General features: G+C 39.9%; 1 protein-coding gene across 1 annotated transcript in view; it reads right to left on the minus strand.

Moving 5' to 3' along the window:
• Positions 1-1,598: 1,598 nt before the first annotated feature.
• The window catches only part of st6galnac5a (ST6 (alpha-N-acetyl-neuraminyl-2,3-beta-galactosyl-1,3)-N-acetylgalactosaminide alpha-2,6-sialyltransferase 5a), a 53,539-nt gene continuing 29,945 nt past the window's right edge, over positions 1,599-25,192 (minus strand). The window contains exons 3-5 of the mRNA XM_022677832.2: positions 16,784-17,196; positions 5,039-5,146; positions 1,599-3,445 (exon numbers count right to left, since the gene is read on the minus strand). Coding sequence (XP_022533553.2) covers positions 3,205-3,445; positions 5,039-5,146; positions 16,784-17,196 — 762 coding nt within the window. The 3' untranslated portion in view covers positions 1,599-3,204. The remainder of the gene's footprint in view (positions 3,446-5,038; positions 5,147-16,783; positions 17,197-25,192) is intronic.

The raw sequence follows: 25,192 nt of genomic DNA on the forward strand, positions 1-25,192 counted from the left end.
TAAATAAATCTCAGGTTGACAGCATGCTGTTCTTAACAGGAACACATATTTCCATTAGTGAAGCCTAGTGAGTACATGAACACCATGATGTTAGCAGGAAAGCAAATATGGGCTTTTTCAATGCTTTTAATGATTTTTATACTACTTTTAATGTTATGTTTTATGGCTACCAAGACAAAAAAAAAAACAGTATTAAAGGTGACAAATTATACAAAACACACTCCAAGTGTGAAAAAAAAATTTCTGTGAATCAGCTGAAAGAGTTTGATATCAGGAATCTTGTGCTTCTATGGGCTGTTTGGATGTTCCTCCCTTATTGTGGCACTACAATAAAAAAATCTGCACCCTAGCTCCATCCCTCACCTGTCAAACCCACACCAGAGCCCCACCCACTAGATTAGTTGAAAATCAGCAATTTTGGTCATTTTTGTTGAGAACTTCAGACAGCACACAGCATGATTACCCAGCAGACTTCACCTGAGGGAGGGATCTGTACCTACAGTCCGTGATTTTGTTTTTCTATCACAGTTAAGCATGAATTAGCTTGTTCTTGTTTTTTTTGCCATTTAGCACACTAATGCCCAGCATAAACATAGTGTGGCCAGCAAAATCTATCTTTTATTTGCATTCAAGTGACAAAGCTCTCAAAGCCTTTATCTTTATGTGAGAGTAAATTTGTGCAAAGAACTTTATGAACATGTTTTGTAGACCATAGGCCTATTCTACTATTCTAACCTGTGTAAAACGAGGTATGATATGAAATTCACCACAAGTAATCAGAAAATAGAAATTTGAAGAAAAGAAGAAAGATACAAATTAGATCTTTACCCAACATCTGAAACATAGAATACCATATGTCAAACATGGTGGGGGTAGTAGTGTTGACGTGACCACCATAGTGGGAACTCGATTGGCCAACATTTGTTGGGGAAATTTGTGACAATGTTTCAAACAAGGAGCCACCAAGGGGGGCAGTTGCCCCTCCCTGCCCGTTTCATACTGAATGTCAATGAAATCTGATCAAGAAACCCTTTTTCTATAGTGATCCTTGGATTCTAATCAAGATATCCCTTTTAACTTGAACAATCTTTAATGAACTCCAATAGATTATGTTCAAGATACTTTAACTGAATCCATAGGAAGTCACAGAAAGTGATGGGAAGATAAAGAGAAGAATGAATAAATTTGCTCTTATTAGAAAATGCATTTGAAATTCAGTTGCAGTGTTTAATCTGGGCATTCCAAACTTAAAACAATAACAGTTTTAACAACCATGACGTTCTGAAGCCAACACAAATATGGAGCTAAAAACATTGCACTGATTGCACGGTTTCATTAAAACTGTGAATACAATAGAATACCTTCTATACGTCCGTGTTGAATTATTGTCTACTATGTACGATTCGTTCTTAGAAAAGACACAACAGATCCTGAGAAATAGGATAAATAACAGAGAGGCCGACAAACCTCTGCTCCGAACATAATCCAAAGCATAATTAGACATAACAACAAACAGTAATAAATTAATAAGACAGAATAAATAAGACTCAATTTCTATGAGAATGTTCGGTTTCAATTCAGTTATACTAAAAGCAACGTTTTAAACCATATCACAGGTTGTCTAGCAGAGGTAACCTTCTCATGACTCATAACTCTTAACTAAATTTCCTTCATGTTTTTGTTCATATGACATTCATGCCTCTGTTTAGTGCACTTTTGCAGATATCATCCAGGCAGTGATGGTGGTTATTCAGCTTGTTTCCACACGATTCTCAAGGCCAATACTTTAACCCTATCCGGATGGGATTAGTTTCTCAGGGGGACGTTTGGTGTGAAAAATATTTTACACTTTTACTCAGTGATAAAACTCCTGCATCTGGACTGCAAATGAAAAAACAAGAGGACCAGTGTGTTTTTTGTCGTCTTTCTCGGTCACATGACATCGCGGAGTACAGTAGCTCCTCCATTTCCACTCGCTGTTGTGTTTACATGGATTTCCATGGAAACGGAGCACACCCAAAGTGTAATTACGGTGCATGGCAGTGGACAAATAGCTATTTTTTAAATGGGAGGTGGTGAAACTTGGAGATGTGACTCCAGACAGGACTAAAATCACCAGAGGACCACAGAGTTTAGAGAAAAACAGTGGGTACTACTCTGTGATAAAACTCTAGCATCCGGACTGCAATTGAAAAACTGGAGGACCAGTGATTTAGCATTGTGATTCTAGCAACTCTTGGCCAAAACAAATCCAAAACTAATTTTTAATTGTCATTGTCAAAATAAAAGTCCCCCTAAAATGTAAAAAAAAAAAATATGTGTTAAGCCTCTCAATGAAATACTATGAACTACTTTGTGGGAGTCCGTATGGAAACACATCTCTCCATCAGTAGCTCCTCCATTTCCACTCTCTATTGAGTTTTAACGTGGATCTCCATGGAAACAGAGCACGCCCAAAGTGTAATTACGGTGCGCGGCAGTGGACAAATAGCTGTTTTATTAAACATGAGGTGATAAAACTCAGAAATGTCCATCAGGACAGGACTAAAATTACTAGAGGACCACGGAGTTCAAAGAAAAACAGTAGATAATTCAGCCTGTAATTTTCTCAGAAGACGTCTGAGAAAAAAAAAAACATCACCTAAATGGTCGTTCTGGACAGGAATAAAATCACAGAGAAAATGACTCCAAGACCCCCTGAGAAACTAATCCCATCCAGATTTTGGCTTTTGACATATTCTGTCCTGGGCTTTGCTTCTACACAGTCTTCTACACATGCTGGGTATCTGTGGGTATCTGTGTTTGGCCAAACCTGCAGTGGTCCTCAGACAGAACCCTGTGGAACTCCATCAGTTAAGTGTACAGTATACTGTATAAGCATGTAAGGAAGTGCTGACCATAACTGACCTTACTTTAAGGTATCAGTAATTGCTTCTCTTACTGTTTATGTTCTTTAATAGCGCAGAGCGGACAATCACATGCTTTTTTATCTCCTTTTGAGCATGTGATTCTCTGATCATCCCATTTATTCCAATATGAAAAAAAAGTGCCGAAAAGGGAAAGGCGTCCGGCTCAGGGCTGTCCGAGGCACAGCGCGAGAATTGCTTCCCAGGACCTACCAGTTTCTGAGCAGAGCACTTTTCAGCCACTTTAACTTCAGCCAGTGTTCTCCGTGCTCCTTTTAATAAGACGTCCTCTTTAGAGTCACGTTCTCCGTGACTGAGCTGTAGTTCCAGTGGTGTTTTTGGGCAGGGGTGGCGGACTCCAGTCCGGCTGGTAGAAATGGATGTTGTAAGTCCTCGCCCAGTTAGCAAAGACACGTTTCTCAGTGATGAAGCGGTGATGGCTGCCCCGCCTCCCGCGCTCATGGGAGATGTACATGGCACATTCGTCTGGTCCCAGAGGCTCGTAGTAGTGATACGGAACGGAGGGACGTTGCGCTTCCCTGCGGAAAAGAAGAACAGAGTAGGGGTGTGTTTAAAAAAATCGATTCCTCATTTGAATGGTCCGATATAAACATATAATCCCGAATCGATCTTTAGAAATAGCTCCTTTTTTCTCGTATATGCGTACAGTTTTAACTTCTCACGTTTAATCTCGCGAGCATCGCTCTCTGACTGGGGTGATCAGTTAAGATGGAGCACAGGAGTCGGCACTGTTGCTTACAGTTTCTGTAAAAAAAATGTAAAAAGTAATTTTCTTCTGTATTTCCACTCAATGCTGCCCTTGTTTATCAAACTCTTACATTTAACACTGTTTTAAGTTTTTTTTAAGTTTGACTTCTGTTTTTGTGACACACACCACGCAGCGACACCCCAATCCACTGTATCACTCTTAATTATAAAATAAAACTAGGCCAAAATGACAAAAGTACACATAATGTCTGGCTTGACCATATACACGGTTTTGTTCTGTAAAACCACTCCTTGCTGCCCTGCTGAGAACAACAGGTTAAATATTCAGATTTTAAATATTTCAGGTCAGAAAATACTTTCTTTATTTTATATTTTTTATAAAAACAAGTATTTATGTTAAGGGAAATCAAGAAAAAACATTTTATTTTTTAAGTTAATTCAAGAGAAATGGTCTTTTATTTTTATAAAAACTTCTTTTTTCAGGAAATAGTTAGTTACTTAGTTACTATTTTTTTTTACTATTATTTAGTTACTTAGTTACTGATTTTAAAAGTAACTTAGTTACTTTTAAAATCAAGTAATCCATAAAGTAAGTTAACTAAGTTACTTTTTAAAGAAGTAATCAGTATCGGATTACTTTTTCAAAGTAACTATACCATCACTGGCTGTTGTCCGAAGCCTCAGTAATGTTATGTTTCAGCCCACATGTAAACATTTGAGTAAAGTGGCCGTTTCAAACCTGTATAGAGATGTGAAGCACGATGTAGCAATTAACTACATTAAATGACATAAAAAAAAGATGTAACTGTTGTGTTCTATATAAGTCTATATATTTTACACACTAATATTTCAATAATGGAAGTTAAAGTGTTCCTTATATATATAATTTCATATTTAAACTACATTTTTTATGGTAAATTTACCTAAAAGAATCGATTTTAAATCTTGTGAATCAGAATCGAATCAAACTGAGAAATCAGTGATGATACCCGCCCCTAGAACAGAGTATGTTGAGTATAAAAAAGCTAAACAAAGCTAAACAAAGCCAACTTCCCAGATTCTTGAATAAATCTTGAGCCAAATATCCACGTCCGAGGCAATTAACCTTAAGTGGTCCGGGGAATAAGTAGCAATAAGTGGAATAAATTGATTCCGTGTAACACAATAAGGCTTCAGAATGGCCTGGGAGAGAGAGGTCACGCCTCCGCGGGAAATAAGCGTAATAAATCATCTCATTTTCTGCTCCTGGTTGTTGTTGGAGCCGAGCCGGTGCGCAGCAGGGCAGCAATGACACGGGGTGGGTGGTTCAGTTAAATGCTTCAAGCAAACAAAATAGATTTTACTCCTATAAAGTATTCATTATGCAGAAATGATTACATTTGTTGTTGCGCAACTGGACCTACTTGCAGAAGTCTGGAGGCACCATGCCGTAAACATTGATTCGGTCACACAGCTCCAGCGCTATGGTCATGGTGAACCATCCCGTGCTCAACCAGGAGTTAGATATCTTCCTGAGGGACAGAGAAAAAACAGATGTTGGTTGATTGATAAATAATCGAGATGATTGATCAAGATGCGCTCATTAAATTGCATTCAATTGCATCACATCAATCAAATCACACTTTAAAACCATAAGTAGTAAAAAAAAAAGCTGACAAGTTTAAAAGCCAATCAATCCCTTGTTGCAGGAAGCAACTGCAATTGATCTGGTCTAACAAATTCAACCCCAGTTATTCATATCCATCCACAGTCATTTGATTCTACCAGCTGCAGCAGTGCTGCTGGAGTTTTTAAACACTGTGTTCACTCACCACACTATATAAGGCAGCTGAAAAAACATCAAGATCGGTTACATTACATTACATTACATTTGTGAGAGAGAGAACAATTGGCCTGGCTCTCTCTGGGTGGGCAGCAGTTCAAAAAGAGGCGGAGTCTGACTTTACATGTGTCGGAGGAGGCGTGTGCTAGTCTTCACCCTCCTTAAGTGTTGAGGCATCACTAGTGATAGGGATATATAGCTGAGTAACAGCTAAGTAGCAGCTGAGTGGGTGGGACAATTGGCCAGATATATTGGGAGAAACAAAGAAAAAACAAGTAAATAAATAAAATAAAAAAGCACATTTAAAAAAACACAAAAGTTTGAACAAATAAATGAATAAGACTAAACAACAAATAAGATATAAGACAAGTAAATGAAAGTAGTATCAGCAAACAAGATTCAGATTAATCCCGGACATACAGATAAGTCATTAGAACTAGAACTAAAAACACTGAAAGGCCTGAGAGTACTGTTTAAGTCTGGATAATGCCCTAATACAAACAGGAAGACAATTCCACAGTTTTCGAAACTGCAACAGAAAAAGCTCTGTCACCCGTTGACTTCAGATTAGAATCCAGCATCTCCAAGAGCAGCTGATTTGAGGATCTTAGGTCTTTTTGGATTGAATATACGGAGAAATGCTATGTATGCACATATGCTGTGTCTCTGCTACAAAAGAGAATAATGAAATAATTCAGGGGGTGCTAATTCTGGCTAAGTCAGAAGCACAGGCACCCAACTCCCGGCGCCATTTAGGAGCAGTGCCCACCTGACACAATCATTCCTATAACAGAGCGTTATTATCAACTGCTCATCAACTCCGCTGTCCTGCCATCTGATACGGAAGCCCTAATGATTTTCTGACAAATAACATAATAACAGAGGAGAAACAAACACCATTAGGGAAGAACAGCGCGGAGCGTGATTGATTAGGTGCCGCAACTGCTGCTAAATTACCTCCGCCAACACAGAGCTGCCCATCTGGCGGCTGTCACATCCATAATCTCCTGTACATATGTGCCAAGGTGGCGCGCTGTTCGCTGTTCGTTCAGCTTTACCACCTCGTTCGTTCTTTTCTTTAGGGGTCTCCCTTTTCGCCGGGGTTCGGATTGAAGACACTGGTAATTAGCCTCTGGTTCGGCCTGAGGGAGGTTTAATAAAGGTTACTCTGCCTGCTTTGTAAGGGCAGATCATTAGATAGGGAGATGTTGGGCGGTTCACGCGGGAGGATGAGAAGGTCTCGCCGCTGGCTGTACCAGAGCTGACCTATAATATATCAAACCCGCTGAGCTCTCGGTGGAGCGCTGATTGCAGTCCTTTAAATATGCAGCTAAAAAGGGGCGAAAAACAATTGGTAAAAACAATGGAAGATATATGATAGGGCTGTTAATGCATCGTCATCATAATGCCAGGTCACTTAAGGCAATTAAACACAAGAAGTAGATACACAGCGCTGTCTCTGTGTCTGTGTGAGTGACAGGCTGCTGCTGCCTGAGATGCGCGAGTCCAGCACAGTTTTGCACACAGATATTTCCAGTTACAGCTGAATTCACAGCATTACAGCTTTTAATCCCAGGAAATAGTGCTCTTCTTATTTACCTTTAAAAAAGTCATTTAAATGCCTGATTTAAAGGCCGATTACTGTTGTTTCGCTGTTTTCCTCTGGTTTTGAGAGCTCGGCTCTGACTGATCGGTGGATAATGGATAATGGATAATCACTTCATGCGTGATTATGTTTCAGTTCAGGCAACACGTTATTTAACTGATGCAGTGAGTAGCTTCTTATTTGTTAAACAACCATGTGGGAAGACACATTCTTAATGTGGACCATATGTGGTCCTTTTTTAGCTCTGATATCTATGAAATTAATCTACAATATAGAAAATAATACTGTTGAGTGGTGGAGTAATCATTGAGTGATGAGGTCAGATTATAGTCCAGTTTGGGCAAATTTGACCTAAAATAGATTAAAGTTAGCACAAACGACTGTTGAGGATGCTGAGAGCTCTGTCCCTTTTTAGCTGTTAACAAAAATGCAAATAAAGAAAAACAATGACTAAGATGGTATTTCCAAAACTTTGACTGGTACTATACAGGGGTTGGACAATGAAACTGAAATACCTGGTTTTAAACCACAATCATTTATTGTCCTGTTTTTTGGATACAATCCGGGTTAGCACCCGAACATCCCTTTCAGACAGCTTCCTCTTACAGCATCCACAGTTAATCCTGTTGGATGTGGTTGGTCCTTCTTGATGGTATGCTGACATTACCCTGGATACCGTGGCTTGATGCATCTTGATGCATCACAAAGACTTGCTGTCTTGGTCACAGATGCTCCAGCAAGATGTGCACCAACAATTTGTCCTCTTTTGAACTCTGGTATGTCGCCCATAATGTTGTGTGCATTGCAATATTTTAAGCAAAACTGTGTTGAGTGCTCTTACCCTGCTAATTGAACCTTCACACTCTGCTCTTACTGGTGCAATGTGCAATTAATGAAGATTGGCCACCAGGCTGCTCCAATTTAGCCATTAAACCTCACACACTAAAATATTGTCCAACCCCTGTACATAATCTGTGTAAAGTGATGCAATAAAAAAATGAATCTAAGCTAAGGGATGCGACGCTGCGCTTCAGATTTTTACACAACACAAAAAACAACAAATCAAACGCTGGTTTTATCCCGAACTGCCCCTTTAAAAGCGCTCTCTGCTCCGTCTGTGTGATGTGTTTGGGGAGATGAGCAGCGTTTGGGTTTGACACTGATGCTACAGCTGTTCTCAGGGTGTCTTTGGAAGGAAGTGGAAAGCTCAGTGGAACACACGACCAGCGCGCATCACAGAGGCAAAGCCTGTAAGCCTTTTATTTGAGGATAATCGTGCTTGACAGAGTTTAGCGCGACTACAGCACTTTGGAAAATGGGGTGTGTGCTTGCGTCTGGGCGCGTGCATTCATTTGAGCGGGTGAGTTTGTTTGTGTGTGTGTGTGTGTGTGTGTATATGTGTATAATGTACTCTGTGCGGACAGTCATAGCTCCCGTCGTTGTCATCATAGATGATGATTACTGCTGATCAAGTTCCGCACTCTAGAGAAATGAGAGATAATGTTTTAGCCGTTACTTAAATCCTTAGAAATCTGGTTACTGCTTTTGTTTTTTATGCATATCAGAATCACATTACGACATGATTTAAATATTTATTCAGAATGCATTATTAATTATAGTTATATATTTATACTCATTTGTCACAGAAATGGTTGCAGAAATAAGTGTGAGACTGCTGTGCTGTTTAGAAGGAAGAAGAAAGGTGTCATGGTATGTACAGAATGGCAGACACGTGCAGATACTGATAAAATCAAAATGTGTTTATTATAAGAATAAACAGATGTAATCAGAGTCGATACAGAGAAATGGGTGATCACCAGTAAACAGAGCAATGAAGGCAAAACCATACCAGAAACGAGAAACAGTCCAGAGTTCATACACGAGCAATCCAGTATCAGAGGTAATCCAAGAGGCAGTGGTGAAAACACAGTCCAAGTCATACACAAACAATCCAGTATCAGAGGCAAAGGCAATAATCGGCGTTGAGAAAACAAAAGCAAGGTCATACACAAGATAAACTGAGACAATAGATAAAGTAACGCTTTGTAAAGAGGAGAACCTACAATACGCGGCGTGGTAGTCTGTTTGGCGTGCACCTTTATAGTGCCAGTAATCAGTATTCGGGACTTCCTGGAGGAAGCAGGTGAGGTGTCACGTGATCAGGTGAGTGCGTGATGTCAGCGGGTGGTGCATTCTGGGTAGTGTAGTTGTTGACCTGAGAACCTCCGTTAGAGCTTGGTGTGGAAGGGACAGAGGAGCTAACAGCACCAGACGTGACAAAAGGTTACCAGAAATAACAAACAATTCTAACTTTAGACTGATGCTGGCAATATTTTTTCCGAGCAAAACAAACATTAATAATTTGTTATGAATCCCACACATTTTGGCAAGTCGTTTTTTTTAAATGACAAAAAAGAACAAACACTAAGACTTAAAAATCTACGAATAAAGAATGGAATATAGAATTCATGATAAAAAAATTTTACTTTATTATAAACAGCTCAGATTGGTTGTATATACTGTATATATATATACAATATAATATAAAAATGTCAGGAAGTGTTTTTTAATTGCACACATGCTTACAATGGGGGGGGGTGTTTGGGGGGGGGGTTTAGCATTTAAATGGTCTATGGGAAAATATGTAACAGGCAGTATTCAGTAATGAAAAAAGTGTTACAAAAATAACGCATTACTGATTTTAAAAACAACAAAAAAACTGGAAGCACCTGGGGAAGGAAATGAGGGGGCGGGGTAACAAACGAGACAGGTGGGAACTCTAGTGACTGGGTGGAGCTAGGGGAGACAAGACAGAAACAAATCAGAGCCATGTGCTAAAGAGCACATGATTTGGATAAGTAACTTTAATCAGATTAATTACTGGATTGGAAATATTAGTGCATTTGATTACTCATTACTGAAAAAATAGTCAGATTAAGGAAGAAAAAATATCTGTTCCTGCTTTCCAGGGGCAATCCAACCCCACTCCTTAAAAATGGTCCTAAAAACTACTAAAAATAAAAAGGATGTTGGATGAAAACTGTACCATGTATCGTTCCAAAAAGCACAAGCAAGCATAATCATAATTTAGTACAGGTCATACGATCCTGCAAAATTCAGTTTTTCCATGTAGAAAGCTCTAAGAGGAGTGGTTTAAAAAAAAAAATTAAATAGAATAATATTAAGAAGATTACAAAGAACAGTAAAGCACTAACTGTATGGAATTCGTTTCTCAGGGGATTAGTTCTGAGTTAATTTTCTCTTTCATGGTGAGGTTTTATCCTCCATGTATGTGTTTTTCTCAGACGTCCTCTGATAAATAAATTACTGGCTGAATTATTATCTACTGTTATTCTCTGAACTCTGAACTTTTTCGTGGTCCTCCGGTAATTTTAGTCCTGTCCGTCTCCACGTGTTTAATAAAATAGCTATTTGTCCACTTGCACTCACGGATATTACACTTTGGGCGTACTCCGTTTCCACGGAGATACATGTACTGTAAAAACAACAGCGAGTGGAAATGGAGGAGCTACTGAACGCTGCAATGTCATGTGACCGAGAAAGCTAAAAAAAAACGTAAAAACTCACTGGTCCTCTAGTTTTTTAAGAGTTTTATCCCCCTGAGAAACTAATCCCGCTTTTCCAAGTCAACTTATAGAAACACTTTACTAAGGAACGCATTACTGACTCACTGGTTACCAGTGTATAGAAGGAAAAAGACTATTAGAACTCCTGAGGAACTTTCTTTAGCTGCACAGAAGAAGAAACCCACACAGACTCCCATTAATCTCAAGCAGCTCTTGCTGGTTTCTGCTTTTTCCTCCTGGTTAAGCAGAACACACAGCAGATCCTCCAGAGCGAAGGCTGTTTATATTCCTCTCCAGTCTGCTCACAAAGGCACAAATCAGTCTGAGGGCATGGAGAAGAGGGGTAGAAACACACACACAGAGCTAAGTTGCATGAAGTGTCTGTTTGGTGTGTGTCGTGCTGGGCTCATTCTCTCGCTCCCGCTGCCTCAGCCAAACCCGAAGGCAGCGCTCTGCCATCGTCAAGGGCTTTCTTCCTTCCAGCGTCTCGCTCCGCTTCAGCGCCGCAGTCGGAATCGTCACAAACGCTCTCAGTCAAGGCTGGATTGTTGCGCGCCTGTTTTTCCACGCCGAGCCAAATGAAGGCCCTGATATGCAACGAGCCAATCTGTTGTTCGCGGACTCAAAACCGCAGAACGCTTACGAGAGCGCTGCCAATTCAACACGACAAGCGTGATACACACCGAAAACAAAGAGCACTAATCCTGCGGGATTCCGGCTGAATTTTCATCATGTCACGCTTCGATCTGCTTGTTCCTGCGTTAGAGGCAGCGGCCGGAACGTTTGATCGCTGATTTGTTTCATTAAAGCGAAAGTTTGACAAAGAAAAGTCTCATTTCATCAGTTAGCAGGACATGTTCAGTGTGCAAAGTTTCAGAGATTAGCGCTGAGCAAATTGCGAGTTAACCCTTGTGTGGTGTTCGGGTCTGTGGGACCCGTTTTCATATTTTATCAAATGATACTAAAAAATATTTTTTCCAACTCAAACTCATTGGCATTGGCTCATTTTTTTGTGAAAAACATATATCAAAACACATTTTCGATAAACACACACTGTACACCCACCCCCCCCCACACACACACATTTATATTACATACAGTATGTTTGGCCAAGGGCTAATAAACATTGCTTCATTTGTACATTTGAAACTAAACAAATTTTCTACTCATATCTTGAGTTTAATTCATTTTCTTTTACATTTTATTAAAAAACTAATAAAAAAAAAGAGTAGCACTTTTTAAAAGAAATGTAACATAAGAAAGGTAAAGGGTAAATATTAACCATGTAAGCTGTTTATATTGCTTGCAGTTCAGGTGAAGCAAGCATGTGTAAAGCATTTTAATGTAAAATTGCTTAATTTTGCTGAATTAAATACAAGTAACAAAGTAAACGAGTAACAAAAATATGAACACCATACAAGGGTTAAAGTAGTGTAACAAATCAAAAAACTAAATAATTCAAGTACTGAATCACAGTTCTGGCCATTTTTCAGATTAGTACCTTTACTCAGTATAGTGGAGTAAGTGATGAACTCCTGAGTGTAGTGGGGCACTTTAGTTTTTTCCTTGTTTTATAACTAGATTTGGCTAAAAAGTTATGATATAAAAAGTAATATCTGGTTAACATCATCTAGTGAACTCAACATCTAGGTAACATCAGAGTCCTAAATATTTCATATTTTAACATATACACCTTTTAACATTTAGCTAAAATCTAGATTATTTAAAACTTAGCTAACATTAAGCTAACAACATGCAGACGCATTCACATCCACCTAAATGAATATGTAACATCCACCTAACATCAGAGTAGTTATCATTTAGATCAAAAAAACATCTAGACTAGTTAAGACTTCCTAACATTGGCTAGAGTATTTCACATCTAACTAATGTCAGCTAGTGTAGTTAGCATTTAGTTAACACTGAAGTACTTATCATTTAATTAATCACATCTTGACTGGTTAACAGTAGCTAACATGATCTACAGTAACTGATATATATATATTTATCTGCTAATTCTAATATTTAACATCAACTGGAGTATTTGACATCAAGCTAACGTCAGAGTACTTGACATTTAGCTTATATCTATACTATATAAGAACACCTAGCTAACATTAGCTAGAGTTTTTAACATCTTTCTAACATTAGCTAGAGTGCTGAACATCTAGCTAACGTCAGAGTACTTGACATTTAGCTTATATCTATACTATATAAGAACACCTAGCTAACATTAGCTAGAGTTTTTAACATCTTCCTAACATTAGCTAGAGTGCTGAACATCTAGCTAACGTCAGAGTACTTAACATTTAGCTTATATCTATACTATATAAGAACACCTAGCTAACATTAGCTAGAGTTTTTAACATCTTCCTAACATTAGCTAGAGTGCTGAACATCTAGCTAACGTCAGAGTACTTGACATTTAGCTTATATCTATACTATATAAGAACACCTAGCTAACATTAGCTAGAGTTTTTAACATCTTCCCAACATTAGCTAGAGCGCTGAACATCAAGCTAACGTCAGAGTACTTGACATTTAGCTTATATCTATAGTATGTAAGAAAATCTAGCTAACATTAGCAAGAGTTTTTAACATCTTCCCAACATTAGCTAGAGCTCTGAACATCAAGCTAACGTTATAGTAGTTATCATTTAGCTAACATAATCTGGATTAGTTAACATCTACCCAAGATCGGCTACAGTATTTATCATCTAGGTACATTGGAGTAGTTATAATTTAGTTAAGAGTATCTAAAATGTTTAACATCTTGTCAACATCAGCGAGAGTATTTTGCATTTAGCTTACAGAAGCTAGAGCGATTAATATATATGTATTAGCTAACCTTATTAACAATTAGCTAACATGTAGCTAACATTAAATTAGCTCAAAATTAGCTAATGTCCACATTAGTTAACATCTAATTAATCAGCTACAGTAGAAGATTAGCAGCAGCTGAAGAAAATAATTGATCAAATGAATAAAACTAGCTGTAAAAACAGTTTAATTGACAGACAGTCATTGCATTTCTTCGTCCTCATTTTAGTGTTACAGCAAGTTTTCCTTCTAAACCAAGACAAAATCTTCACTGTAGAACAAACCAGTCTGTTTTTCATAAGTTCTTTCATAAGTTCATAAGAAATGTAAAAATGACGTTAAAACAAAAAAGTCAATTGAAGTTTTGTCTGTGCGTGAGACTCGTAGACGCTAATCATGCTTAAACAATCGGGGATGCTCATTCATCCGGGTGAGATGAAGCGTTTTCTTCCTCCTGATTAAAGAACGCTCTCAATCAGAAAACACAGAGCGATGACAGCCTGTTAAATAAGCAAAAGGGCTTGTCAGAGATTCTTCCAGCAACTTTCTGACAGGCCAACTTCGCTCTGATGAAATTCCGAATGTGTCAAGAAAACAAAGATAACACAGCGGCGCATCTAACGCTGACATCTTACAGCGGCGCCTCGGCAAAACAGTATCGGAGAGTTCCTCGTAGCCATCTTCACTCTTTCATCCCGGCATCTGCTCTTTTCTTTCCGCGCACTCCGGAGAATCGCTGCCAGTAAATAACACATAAAACGCTGGGAAAAGGCACGACTGATTACCTTCCAACTTAAACAGTGTGGTGTAACCTCGCGCTGTTAATACCGCGTAATAAGGAGCAGGAGATTTTGAGCAACAGGCTAATTCCAGTTCGTCACTCAGGCTAATTAATCAGCGGCAATATTTGTATTGCTTTTGTAATTAGTCTCCACAGAGTTTGAGAGAAAGCAGTGCATCATTAAATTAGGCTGATTAGCTGATATCCCATGTTGGTTTTGCAATTCCAAATGCCATACTGACTTACACACTCATACACACACTCACACACACACACACTTACACTGTGCCGACAACGCCATATCGCCTTGATGACATACACGCTCACACACTGTAACATCTAACATCTAATTATACGACTACATGATAACATTCAGCACTGAGGAGAAAACAATTTCTATACTAATCCAAATATCAATCCATCTTATTTTATTATCTGCTTCTTCTTGGTCAGGGTCTCGGCACAAGACAAGGCAGGAACACTCCCTAGCCAGTGTGCCAGAAGACTTTTGGGGCATAAGTATAAAAACATGCTGGTTCACAGTTCTTTTGAAACCAAGAGCATTAATATAAAAGTTACAGTGCCCTATTTAAGAGATCTATATTCTGCACCATTCAATTGTGTATCGTGTTGCTGGATTTAGGGGCGTGTCGGTGCGCCTTTAGTATCGTAAAGTCACAAAAAATACGCCTTACGCAGCTCCAAACGTGCAAAAGGCATGAACTAATTCTCTTAATTAATCACAGCTTAATTTGAAATAAACCAATCAGCGCGTCATCATTTGCCATTCACTTTAATAAGAGCCAGGTAGGCTCTGAATTTGAAGTTTGCATCAAGAAATAGGAAATTCAAGTTTGAAACAGCAGAATAAAAACATGTATTGCTGTATATACACAGCATACAGCATATATATAGGCAGAGGAAGAGGGCAGAGAGGGGGGAGGAGCTTGTGTGATAGACATTAAAAACATAAATATAATAATAATAAGTGTCAGTGTCATTTTAGCAGCAGGAGCAAGGAGAAGACGCTAATGCGAGGATTTATTGAAATACAAAAATATAATCAAACAAACACTAAGAGACTGAAACAAAGGAACGACTATATACACATGGACAAACAGGAAACACCTGAGACCACTTAACAAGGGGGAGGAGCTACAAACAGTGAAAGACGTCAAACAAAACACAGGATTAAGAGACAACTGGTGCTTTAATACTGAAACTGAGTCGCTGCGCTTTCCTCCGAGCGTTAGCGCTGTGATGCTACTGGGTAATGCTGCATCATCAGCAGTTCAAAAAGAGGCGGAGTCTGACTTTACATGTATGTATCGGAGGAGGCGTGTGCTAGTCTTTATCCTCCTGGTGTGTGTTGAGGCATCACTAGTGATGGGGGGGATATACAGCTGAGTAGTAGCTAAAAGAGTGGGACAACTGGCCAGATACATTGGGGGGAAAAAAAAAACGGGAGAAAATTAGAAAAAAATAGTTATTTTCTTTAAAACCAGGTTAATCTTGGTCTCCTACGTCCACAAGACCCTTTATTTTTAGAACTCTCCAGCCTCTACATTAGCATAATATAATCTGCCCATCCTAACAAGTTGCTTATTGCAATGCAGCCTCTATATTTCTGGTTATGAAGTCCTGAATAATCCAAAGCAGCCAGAAAGCGCCTCCCTCTCAGACCTAAATAAATAACCCAGCCGCAATAATTCAGCATTATCTTGGCTTGATGCACCAGTAACTTTCAGCTTAATGTCAGAGTCTTAAATCCCTCAGAAATTGATTTCCCTTGTGATAGCCCCAGTGCCTCACTTCAAATAAGCACAAGCTCATAACTTAGAAATGATAATGACCTCAGCATACTTCACTCTAGGGCCCCAATCTACATATTCTCTTCCTCATATTCCCCCCTTTTCTCTTTTCTCAAATAAAACGGGTCAGTGAGCATTAGCGCTACAGTTTGAGTGAGTTGGTGAAATGTAGAAACTAGAAATTTAGAATTGCTTGGGTATTCAGGAGTCTAGATGCAATTTTTGTAACTTCTGACCATGAGATTCTATGACTATTAATGTAGTGCCAATGCTAATACCTGAACTGGGGTTAAATTCAGTCAAAAATTTAAATCTTCTAAATTTAAATGCACACAACATAATGGGTGACATACCAGAGTTCAAAAGAGGACAAATTGTTGGTGCACGTCTTGCTGGAGCATCTGTGACCAAGACAGCAAGTCTTTGTGATGCATCAAGAGCCACGGTATCCAGGGTAATGTCAGCATACCACCAAGAAGGACCAACCACATCCAACAGGATTAACTGTGGACGCTGTAAGAGGAAGCTGTCTGAAAGGGATGTTAGGGTGATAACCCGGATTGTATCCAAAAAACATAAAACCACGGCTGATCAAATCACGCAGAATTCAATGTGCACCTCAACTCTCCTGTTTCCACCAGAACTCTCAGTCACCACAATAAACATGTAGGGTTATGTAGATGTTCTGTAGTCTTACAGTCAAAATATCTAGACCTCCTACCTGTCTTTGCCCGTCTCTCTCTTAAAGAGGTCGTCGAACTGCAGCATCTTCTGCCAGGAGATAATGTAGACCTTGAGCTTGGGCAGCACCTGGTTCATCAGCCGCAGGTTGTTGTAGACCAGTCCCTTCCCGTCTCGCCGCATGTAGTTGCTGGGACCCCAGAATATGAAGACAGTGTCCTGGCTGGAGTTGAGAAGCTCATGACGGCTGCGCAGGACCCGCTGCATGCTGGAGTGAGCGATCACCCGCAGGCTGGTGCGGTGACCCACATCCAGCCCAAAGCCTCGGCCGGTGGGAGCATCGTTCATTCGGATGACGCACTCCGCCTGGTCGATTTCCTGGCCCCGCCCTCCACCTGTCAGGTGACCAGAGCTGGTGACCAGCGCACAACTTCCACAGTGCATCTTCAGAGGCTGTGAAGAGAAAAGACAAAATACATACATTAGTTTAATACAATTCAATTCATGGTTTAATACATCATAAATTCAAGTCATAGCTGAAAGAGCTATGATGTCAAAGAAACCCCTAATTTTACATTATTATATGATGAAATTGTAAAAAAATACTCTTTTATATGGTCACTAAGTATAGTATGGTTCTTTATCTAAGAAACTCTTGGACACAATATATCCAGTGTGTTAGTGTCACACTAAAATCTTTAATACTGGTTATTTTAGTTCTGCTACCTAATTGTTGTATTTTGAATGGCAGTAACAAACACATTTAATAAAGGTAATTTTATGGTCAACTATGATGCAGAATGTTTTTTAGGATGACATATTTCAGGAAAAGTACTAACTAAAAACAATCCTAGAGAAAAAGTATGCCATTTTTCAAAAAAAAAAAAAACAAAAAGTATTACAATGTACACGTCGTATTTCATCAAATTTACAGACTATAGGGCACACCATATTAAGACGCACCATCAATGAACGTCTATTTTCTGTTATATTTCCATACATAAGGTACATCAGATTATGAAGCACATTTTAAACAAAACTGTAAAGAAAAAAACTTTTCTTTCAAAATCAACTAAGCGCTGGATTTTAATCTACACAGATTTCTCTCCTTAAAACAGTTTATTTGGGTCTGTAAAGTGCTTCCATTTATTTACAGTAAGCTTAGATTTCCAGTATTTTAGCACGGTTAGCAGCAGCAGCTCTAGCGGCAGTTAGCCACGGTAACCTATTGCGCTAGCGGTTCTTCCCACGCAGCTTGTTTTAACATGGTAAACATGCAAACTACAGTCCAATATACTCACCTCTGAATGAGGTGAAATAGCTAGCGCTGCGGTTAGCAGCTAATGCTAATGCTGCTGCACCAAGCCTTAATGCTGGAGAAACTTTACTGAAAACTTATAACCCTTATAACGCTGTACTTCAGCAGAGTGGCTTTACTGCTCCTTAATACCTGACTGGTAAAATTCATAATACATAAGATGCACCGGATTATAAAGCGCGCTGATGATTTTTGAGAAAATTAAAGGATTTTAAGTGCCCCTTATTGAGCAAAACATATGGTACACTAGGTCAAACTTAGCAAACTCTGTATTAAGACATGGTTCTCACTCCTGACTGTGCACTGAGACCTCATTTGCACTGAGACCACTTAGTTCACATGGTTACTCCACAAAAAAGGATAACCTCCGCAATCTCTGAGACAAATGCAAGTATATCTGAACTATACATAACTATGGAGCAATGAGTCAAAAACTTTCTGCCTTCTCTTTGTTTGCAGAACAGAAAGCACCTGAGCTAACCTTTTTCAACCCAGCGGGGTCCCTGCCCGCTGAGGCGGCTGCCATTATTAGAACAAGAGCAACGAGTGAAGAAACTACAGCTTTTCCAAATTGTCTAACAACAGTACAGCATCAATATCTCAGGCTCACCTCATCTCGTGAGGGAGGAATATAAACGTACCCAAACAGAAGACAACAATTCAGAGCTTCATTGGCCTATCATTACCATCTAAACCTGAATTGCTGCTAGTGGCAATTCAAAACCTGAAGTGAAAGAAACTCCAGCAAACAGACAGTGATATCCCATTTGTTCAATTGATTTGGGAAAGGACAAAGACTGTCCCGTTGTGAAGCGGCGTCACTGTGATTCACTGTGTCTTCTAAGGTGTTATTTCAAGCAAATTTGAATCTGTTTCAACAAAGGCAGTTTTATAATACTGTTCAATAGCTGAGAGTTCCACTGATGCACTTTATAAAGACGTGGACTAAAGAAGAGACAGTCTTCATATAGAGGGATACAGGGTGTAAAATATACAGCTCTGGAAAAAAATAAGAAATCACTTCAGTTTCTGAATCAGTTTCTCTGATTTTGCTATTTATATGTTTATGTTTGATTAAAATGAACATTGTTGTTTTATTCCATAAACTACAGACAATATTTCTCCCAAATTATTCAAATAATGCAAAGAAAACAAGTTCATATTCATAAAATTTTAAGAGTTCAGAAATCAATATTTGGTGGAATAACCCTGGTGGTTTTTAATCACAGTTTTTTTTTCATGCATCTTGGCATCATGTTTTTCTCCTCCACCAGTCTTACACACTGCTTTTGGATAACTTTATGCTGCTTTACTCCTGGTGCAAAAATTCAAGCAGTTCAGCTTGGTGGTTTGATGGTTTGTGATCATCCAACTTCCTCTTGATTATAATGAATCATTTTTAGGTGGTCTCTTATTTTTATTCCAGAGCTGTATATGTAATACGTAAGATGCTTTGTCTGTTTGCATGGACAATTCTAGCCAGAAGCCACCGATCACCATCATTACCACATTCTGAGCTTTGTACTGTCGGTAGTAATGCCTTCCTTTGGTAATGGAATCCATCATCCATCTGGAAGCCAGTATCGGACCTCGCCCAAAATCCATGAGCACATTCGCCAGTGTTCATCCTCACTCAAGATATAAGATATACCTAAATAATCCCTAAAATGTTTACAGCTGTGGGTTGTATTCACAAGTCATCCCCTGAGGTGATCAATATACTTCACATACTGTTATCCTATAACTTTTTGGGGTAGTTTTAAGCTTTTAAGCTCTGAATTGTTTCCCAAATGTGATTCCTACCAAGGTTCCTCTTAACAGACTCACCTGTCAAAGTCACTGACTAACCAGGCAGCTGCCTTATGGATGAACCACACCATAAAACACACTGCATCATCCAGACAACAGGTTTTTTATTTTCTTGTTTTTAATTCTTTAAGGCTTTCTGTTTCTAAACTCAGACACGGTCCTGGGGCGTCCTTCCGAGACCCTGTTTTCGCAAATCCCTGACACCGAGGGGATTTAACAAGAGACACTGCCCTTTTCCTCACACCTTCACCTTCATACCGAGCACTGTTTCACCGTAAGCCTCTCTCCATTCTTTACGGCTCTCCATGAATTATTCCGAGCCGACGTAAACGCACGATTGGTATTCAGCTGGCGACAAGGGCAGTTCCCTTTCACCCTGCCTAGTAATACAGATAAAGAGGGGAGGAGGGTGTTTTCGGGGATAAAAGCCTGTATCCGGCGCTCAAGGAAGTGTTTCGTTTATTCGTTTATTGCGAAATTTTCTTCTCTTCCCGACCCCCTCCCCCCGTTCCGCTGTTTAAATCAATGATATGCAAAGAGCCCATACAAAGCTGTGTAATTTGTCCTGGATGGCGGCATCTGCTCTGAGAGAAATAATAATAACAAATGGCGCCGGTGCACTCAGTGGCCCGCGGGCGCCGGAGCGACATTTGCATGCGTTCGCCGGTCTTGGCACCCGAGCCTCTGTTTCTCTTGTTAATGGAATCTGCCGGCCCCCACCTCCCCGGGTCACCGGAGGCCCGGATGCTGCTCCACTGACATAATGTTTAATGAAGCCAGGAGTTAATGAGGTCCTGGTGGCCCCACGTGCACTCCCCACGTCTCTTCTGGCACTTCTTTTAACTTTGCAGACAGACACAGCAGAAAAAAGTGCAAGCAGAGGAAGCAGAGCGGCTGAGCTCCGAAGAGCCGTTTTGTCCAGGTGTGCAGAGCATTAGAGGCACTTAAATGAGGACACACTGTAAAAAACTAAACTTACAACTAATATATACAGTGGTTGGACAATGAAACTGAAACACCTAGTTTTAGAGCACAATAATTGATTGTGGTGACGGACAGTTCTGGTGGAAACAGGAGAGTTGAGGTGCACATTGAATTCTGCCGTGATTTGATCAGCCGTGGTTTTGTATATTTTTAATACAATCCGGGTTAGCACCCGAACATCCCTTTCAGACAGCTTCCTCTTACAGCGTCCACAGTTAGTCCTGTTGGATGTGGTTGGTCCTTCTTGGTGGTATGCTGACATTACTTTTTGTCTCAACTAACATCATTAAGCTTCTTGTTAAAAATTGGTCTACGGAGCAATTCAGCAGGGGTTTTCACCTGATGTTGGTCATGCTACCCCCCCTGTGTAGTCATTCCCCACAGCATGCCTTCTCATACTATTAATAGCCTGGCCTAGTCCAGCTGGTAACATTTGCATTATTTTAAATCTTATATTATTGACCATACAGCAGGTATGAAATAAATTCCCCAGTTGCTTTGTTAAATTAACCTAAATATAGTGTTGCACCCACTAGATGATGGATAAATTAATGTACACCTTTTCATTTGCACTTAATGGAACTTAATTTTTTTAGTTGATCCTAAAGGATAATCAGCAAAACTTTCGTAAAACTTAAATCAGGCCAAATAAAAACACAATTTAAATGTTTAAGTTGGTGAGAGTTAATATCTGAAGTTTCAATACATATAAAAAATTAAATATATTAGTTTTCTTCAAAACTTTTGAGTTTGAGTTGGCCTCCAAACTCGAAAAATCTAGTGCAGTAAGTTGCCTTGAATTTTTTTTTTAAAGAGTTTTCTCAACTTTTTTGTTTTTTACAGTGCACCAATCAAAGGACACGGTCGTTCATCGCCTTCCACGTTTGCGCCGGCCACGGACGGAACAGCTCAGGGATATGCTTTAACAGCACGACAGCATTTCCACATTTCCAGCGTCTCGACGGGAGACAGCAAACAGCAAATCAGCCCAGTCTGTGTTCACCTCTTCCTCCCAGCGGAGTCAGAGCCACCGGCGCAAGGGCTCGTCCTTCACGCACTGAGAAACACGCTGCTGCAGAGACGAGTGGAGATGCTGGCAGCGAGCTTGAGAAAACATCATCTCTGGCCTAACAAACAGATTAACCTTGGGGAAAGGGCACAAGAGCAGCGGGGGCTAACCACGGGGCGGGTGAGCTGGGGGCTCCCAGTGCGTTGGGGGGGGGGGGGGGGGGGTGTAACCTTATCAAACAACATATCAGCTCAACCCTGCTTAGGGCTTGACCTAAAATGAGACGAGCATTCGAGTCTGTATGAGGTCTACCATTCGCTGTTCTACACTCTGGAGTTGAATCGAGAAGGAAGATCCAGAAGAAGTTTACCAGGAACAATAAGAGCCCTATCTTGCTCATTGCTATCTTACACCCCGCCAACAGTCTATTTTAACGCCTTCCTCCTCCTGCATCGTTTAAATAGTGACGGAGCTTAAAAATATATCTACATCAATAGACGTGGTGGTCTGAAAATTAGGTGTGATTTGATATCTATCTTGCATCTGTCTTGGCAACAGAAACCACAGGTGCTCCAACTACAGAAAACTGAAAACTACAGTCAAATGTTTATTGCTATCTTGGCGACGTAGAGACATATGGACACACAGCAGTGCATAAACCCAACTTTTACATCAACATTAAAAACAGAATACTAAATAAAATACTATTGCTGTTCTCGTAAATGAGCTGCTTAAACACATTTACAGCATAAACGAGCAGGTAAGTTTCTTCTGCTGGGAATTGCCTGAAGTGCTGCACCATTAAAATACCAATCCACCAAAGTCAGAGCACACCTGTCTTTGAATAGGAATGGCAAGTGACGCACTGATTGGTGGTTTATTTCAGGTTACGCCCAAAATTAACCACAGCCATGATTAAGAGATAATTAAGAGAATTAGTACATGTCTTTTATGCGTTTCAAGCCAAGCAAGGTGTGCTTTTCCTGTCGTTACGATGGTGATCCACTTGGTGACCTGCAGGATCCTCATCCCAAATGCATTTATTGCAGTTTATCATGTCTAAATAAAATGTTAGCAATATAGCAATGGCATGGCACAAGGCAACATTTAAGGCAAGGTTTTGGTACACATCTGATGACACATTTTTCATGGTTGTTCGTGGTTCATCTCTGGCAAAGGCAGATTTCTAACAATACAGAGAAGATGTGAAGATTGCAAAACGAATTCCTAAAAAAAACTCCAATAGAACTGACTAATTTGAGACTAATCTGATTCTAAAGCTTTAAAAAGACAATTATGAATGTCGATACTAATATCACGAAGCATTCTGTGATGGTTTGAGGCCATAAAAACGCAATCATTTGAAATTTCCCCTCGCATGTATAATTACGCTGAATAATTCTCGCTACTGAATAGAGTGAAAAGTTGAATAAACACAAAAGCAGCATTTGGCTCGTACCCTTCATTGCTAGTCCTCGTTCTGGGGGAGGAAATGAGCATAAGAAAGGCCTCACAGTAGAGTAATCCAGAAGGGTTCGCCCATAGTCTACCAGTCGTTTACACTTCTTAATTATTCTGGCACATTATTACGAGAACGTCCTGTAACACATGCTATGAAACACAAAGAGCTCGCAGGCAGCTATGCTCGGATGTAAATGCTCGGAGGCGTCGCTGAGAAGAGCAGAGAATAAAGAGGCAAATATCGTTTTAAAATGTGCTATTGAGGGCAAATCAAATTGCATTTTCATTATGGGAGGAGAGGGGCTCGGGGGCACAGTCGATTAAGAGCCCTGCTGGGAGATCACACTCAGTGTGTATCTCTCTCTCTCTCTCTCTCTTTTACTCTCTCTATCTCTCTATCCGCACACACCAGCCTACTGATCAGAGATGCCTGTAGCGGAGAGATACAGCAAGCTAATGAAGGTGAACCGATCGGGCGTGCCAACCTTACCAAAAACCGAGCGCCAATTAGCCAAATCCCTTCGGCCTCCCATCATCCCTCTCTGATGGCAGCCGGAGCACGTTCTTACCGTAAGCTCTTAATTAGACAAAAACCTTCTTTTATCAACCGTGTCTTGCCCGAGATCTTTCCAAAAATAAAAAGAAGCTGGGCCCAATTATCCCGGACCGGAAAGCACGGGTGAGTGACCTGCAGTAGCTTGATTAAAAGAAGTCCACTTGTGTAGGTCAAGTAAGCAGTGGGCTCCTATTCAAACAGAGATTTGTGGACCACCAAAAGGAGTTCAGGGGTTTATGCAGAGGGAATTGAAAAGGAAGGGCCTTGAAACTTAAATGAAAGCAAGACTGGCTTGTGTATGGAAGGCCATGGAAGTGATGGGCTACATTCAAACGGAAACTGGGAGACCACTGAGAAGTAGGGTTTGATCTGGGTCTAAGTTTATGCAGAAGGAAATAGAAAAAGAAGAGTGATTGAAGTTTAAGAAAAAGAATTTGAAAGGTTTGTGTAAATCAGGTGAGCGCTGGCTTGCTTCGGATCACTGAGAATGAGGGATAGAAATGGGATCTGAGCTTACAGTATATGAAGGGAAACTGGGGAGAATGTGGCTTGAAGATTAAGAGAAGGAAAGGCTGGTTGGTGTAAAAGTTAGGTGAGGGCTGGCATTGCAAAGGGGAATGCTGGAAAGGGGTCTGAATTGATGCCAAGGGAAGTGGAGAAGAAAAAGCTTTAAGTTCTAAAGAAAGCCAAGCAAGTTGGTGTAAGTTAGGTGAGTGCTGGCTTGTATTTAAACAAAGGAAAGTTGGAAGTTGGAAAAAAATGGAAAAGCGTCTACACTAGGTTTACAACAAGGGAATTGTAGAGGAAGAAGCTTGTAGTTCTAAAGAAAGTAAGAAAATCCTCATGTTGATCAGGTGGGCTAGGCTGCATTCAAATGGAGACTCAACGGCAATCAAGAAGGATGTTTGGATTTTATAAACCAAGCAATGGGTTGCATTGATACAGATACTTGTGAGCCATCAAAAACGAAAGCCAGAAGGGGGGTTATGCAGAAGATGGAGCTTGAAGCTCAAGTGTAAGAGAAGCAATGGATCACAGATAATGTGGGAAGGAAATTGGATGTGAGCTTGAACAATGGAAATTGGAGAGGATTGGGCTTAAAATTAAGAGAAATAAATATTATCTTGAGTAGATCAGATGAGTACTGGCTTGCATTCAGATAAAGAATCATAGTCCACCAAGACGGAAGGTTGAAAATTGGGTCTGAATTTGTGCAGTAGAAAAGTAGGATGTGGCTTAAACTTTTAAAGAAAGTAAGACGGGTACATGTAGGTCAGAAAAGCAATGGGTTGCATTCAGATGGAGATTCACA

The sequence above is a fragment of the Astyanax mexicanus genome, chromosome 8, assembly GCF_023375975.1.
Source record: "Astyanax mexicanus isolate ESR-SI-001 chromosome 8, AstMex3_surface, whole genome shotgun sequence".
NCBI lineage: Eukaryota > Metazoa > Chordata > Actinopteri > Characiformes > Acestrorhamphidae > Astyanax > Astyanax mexicanus.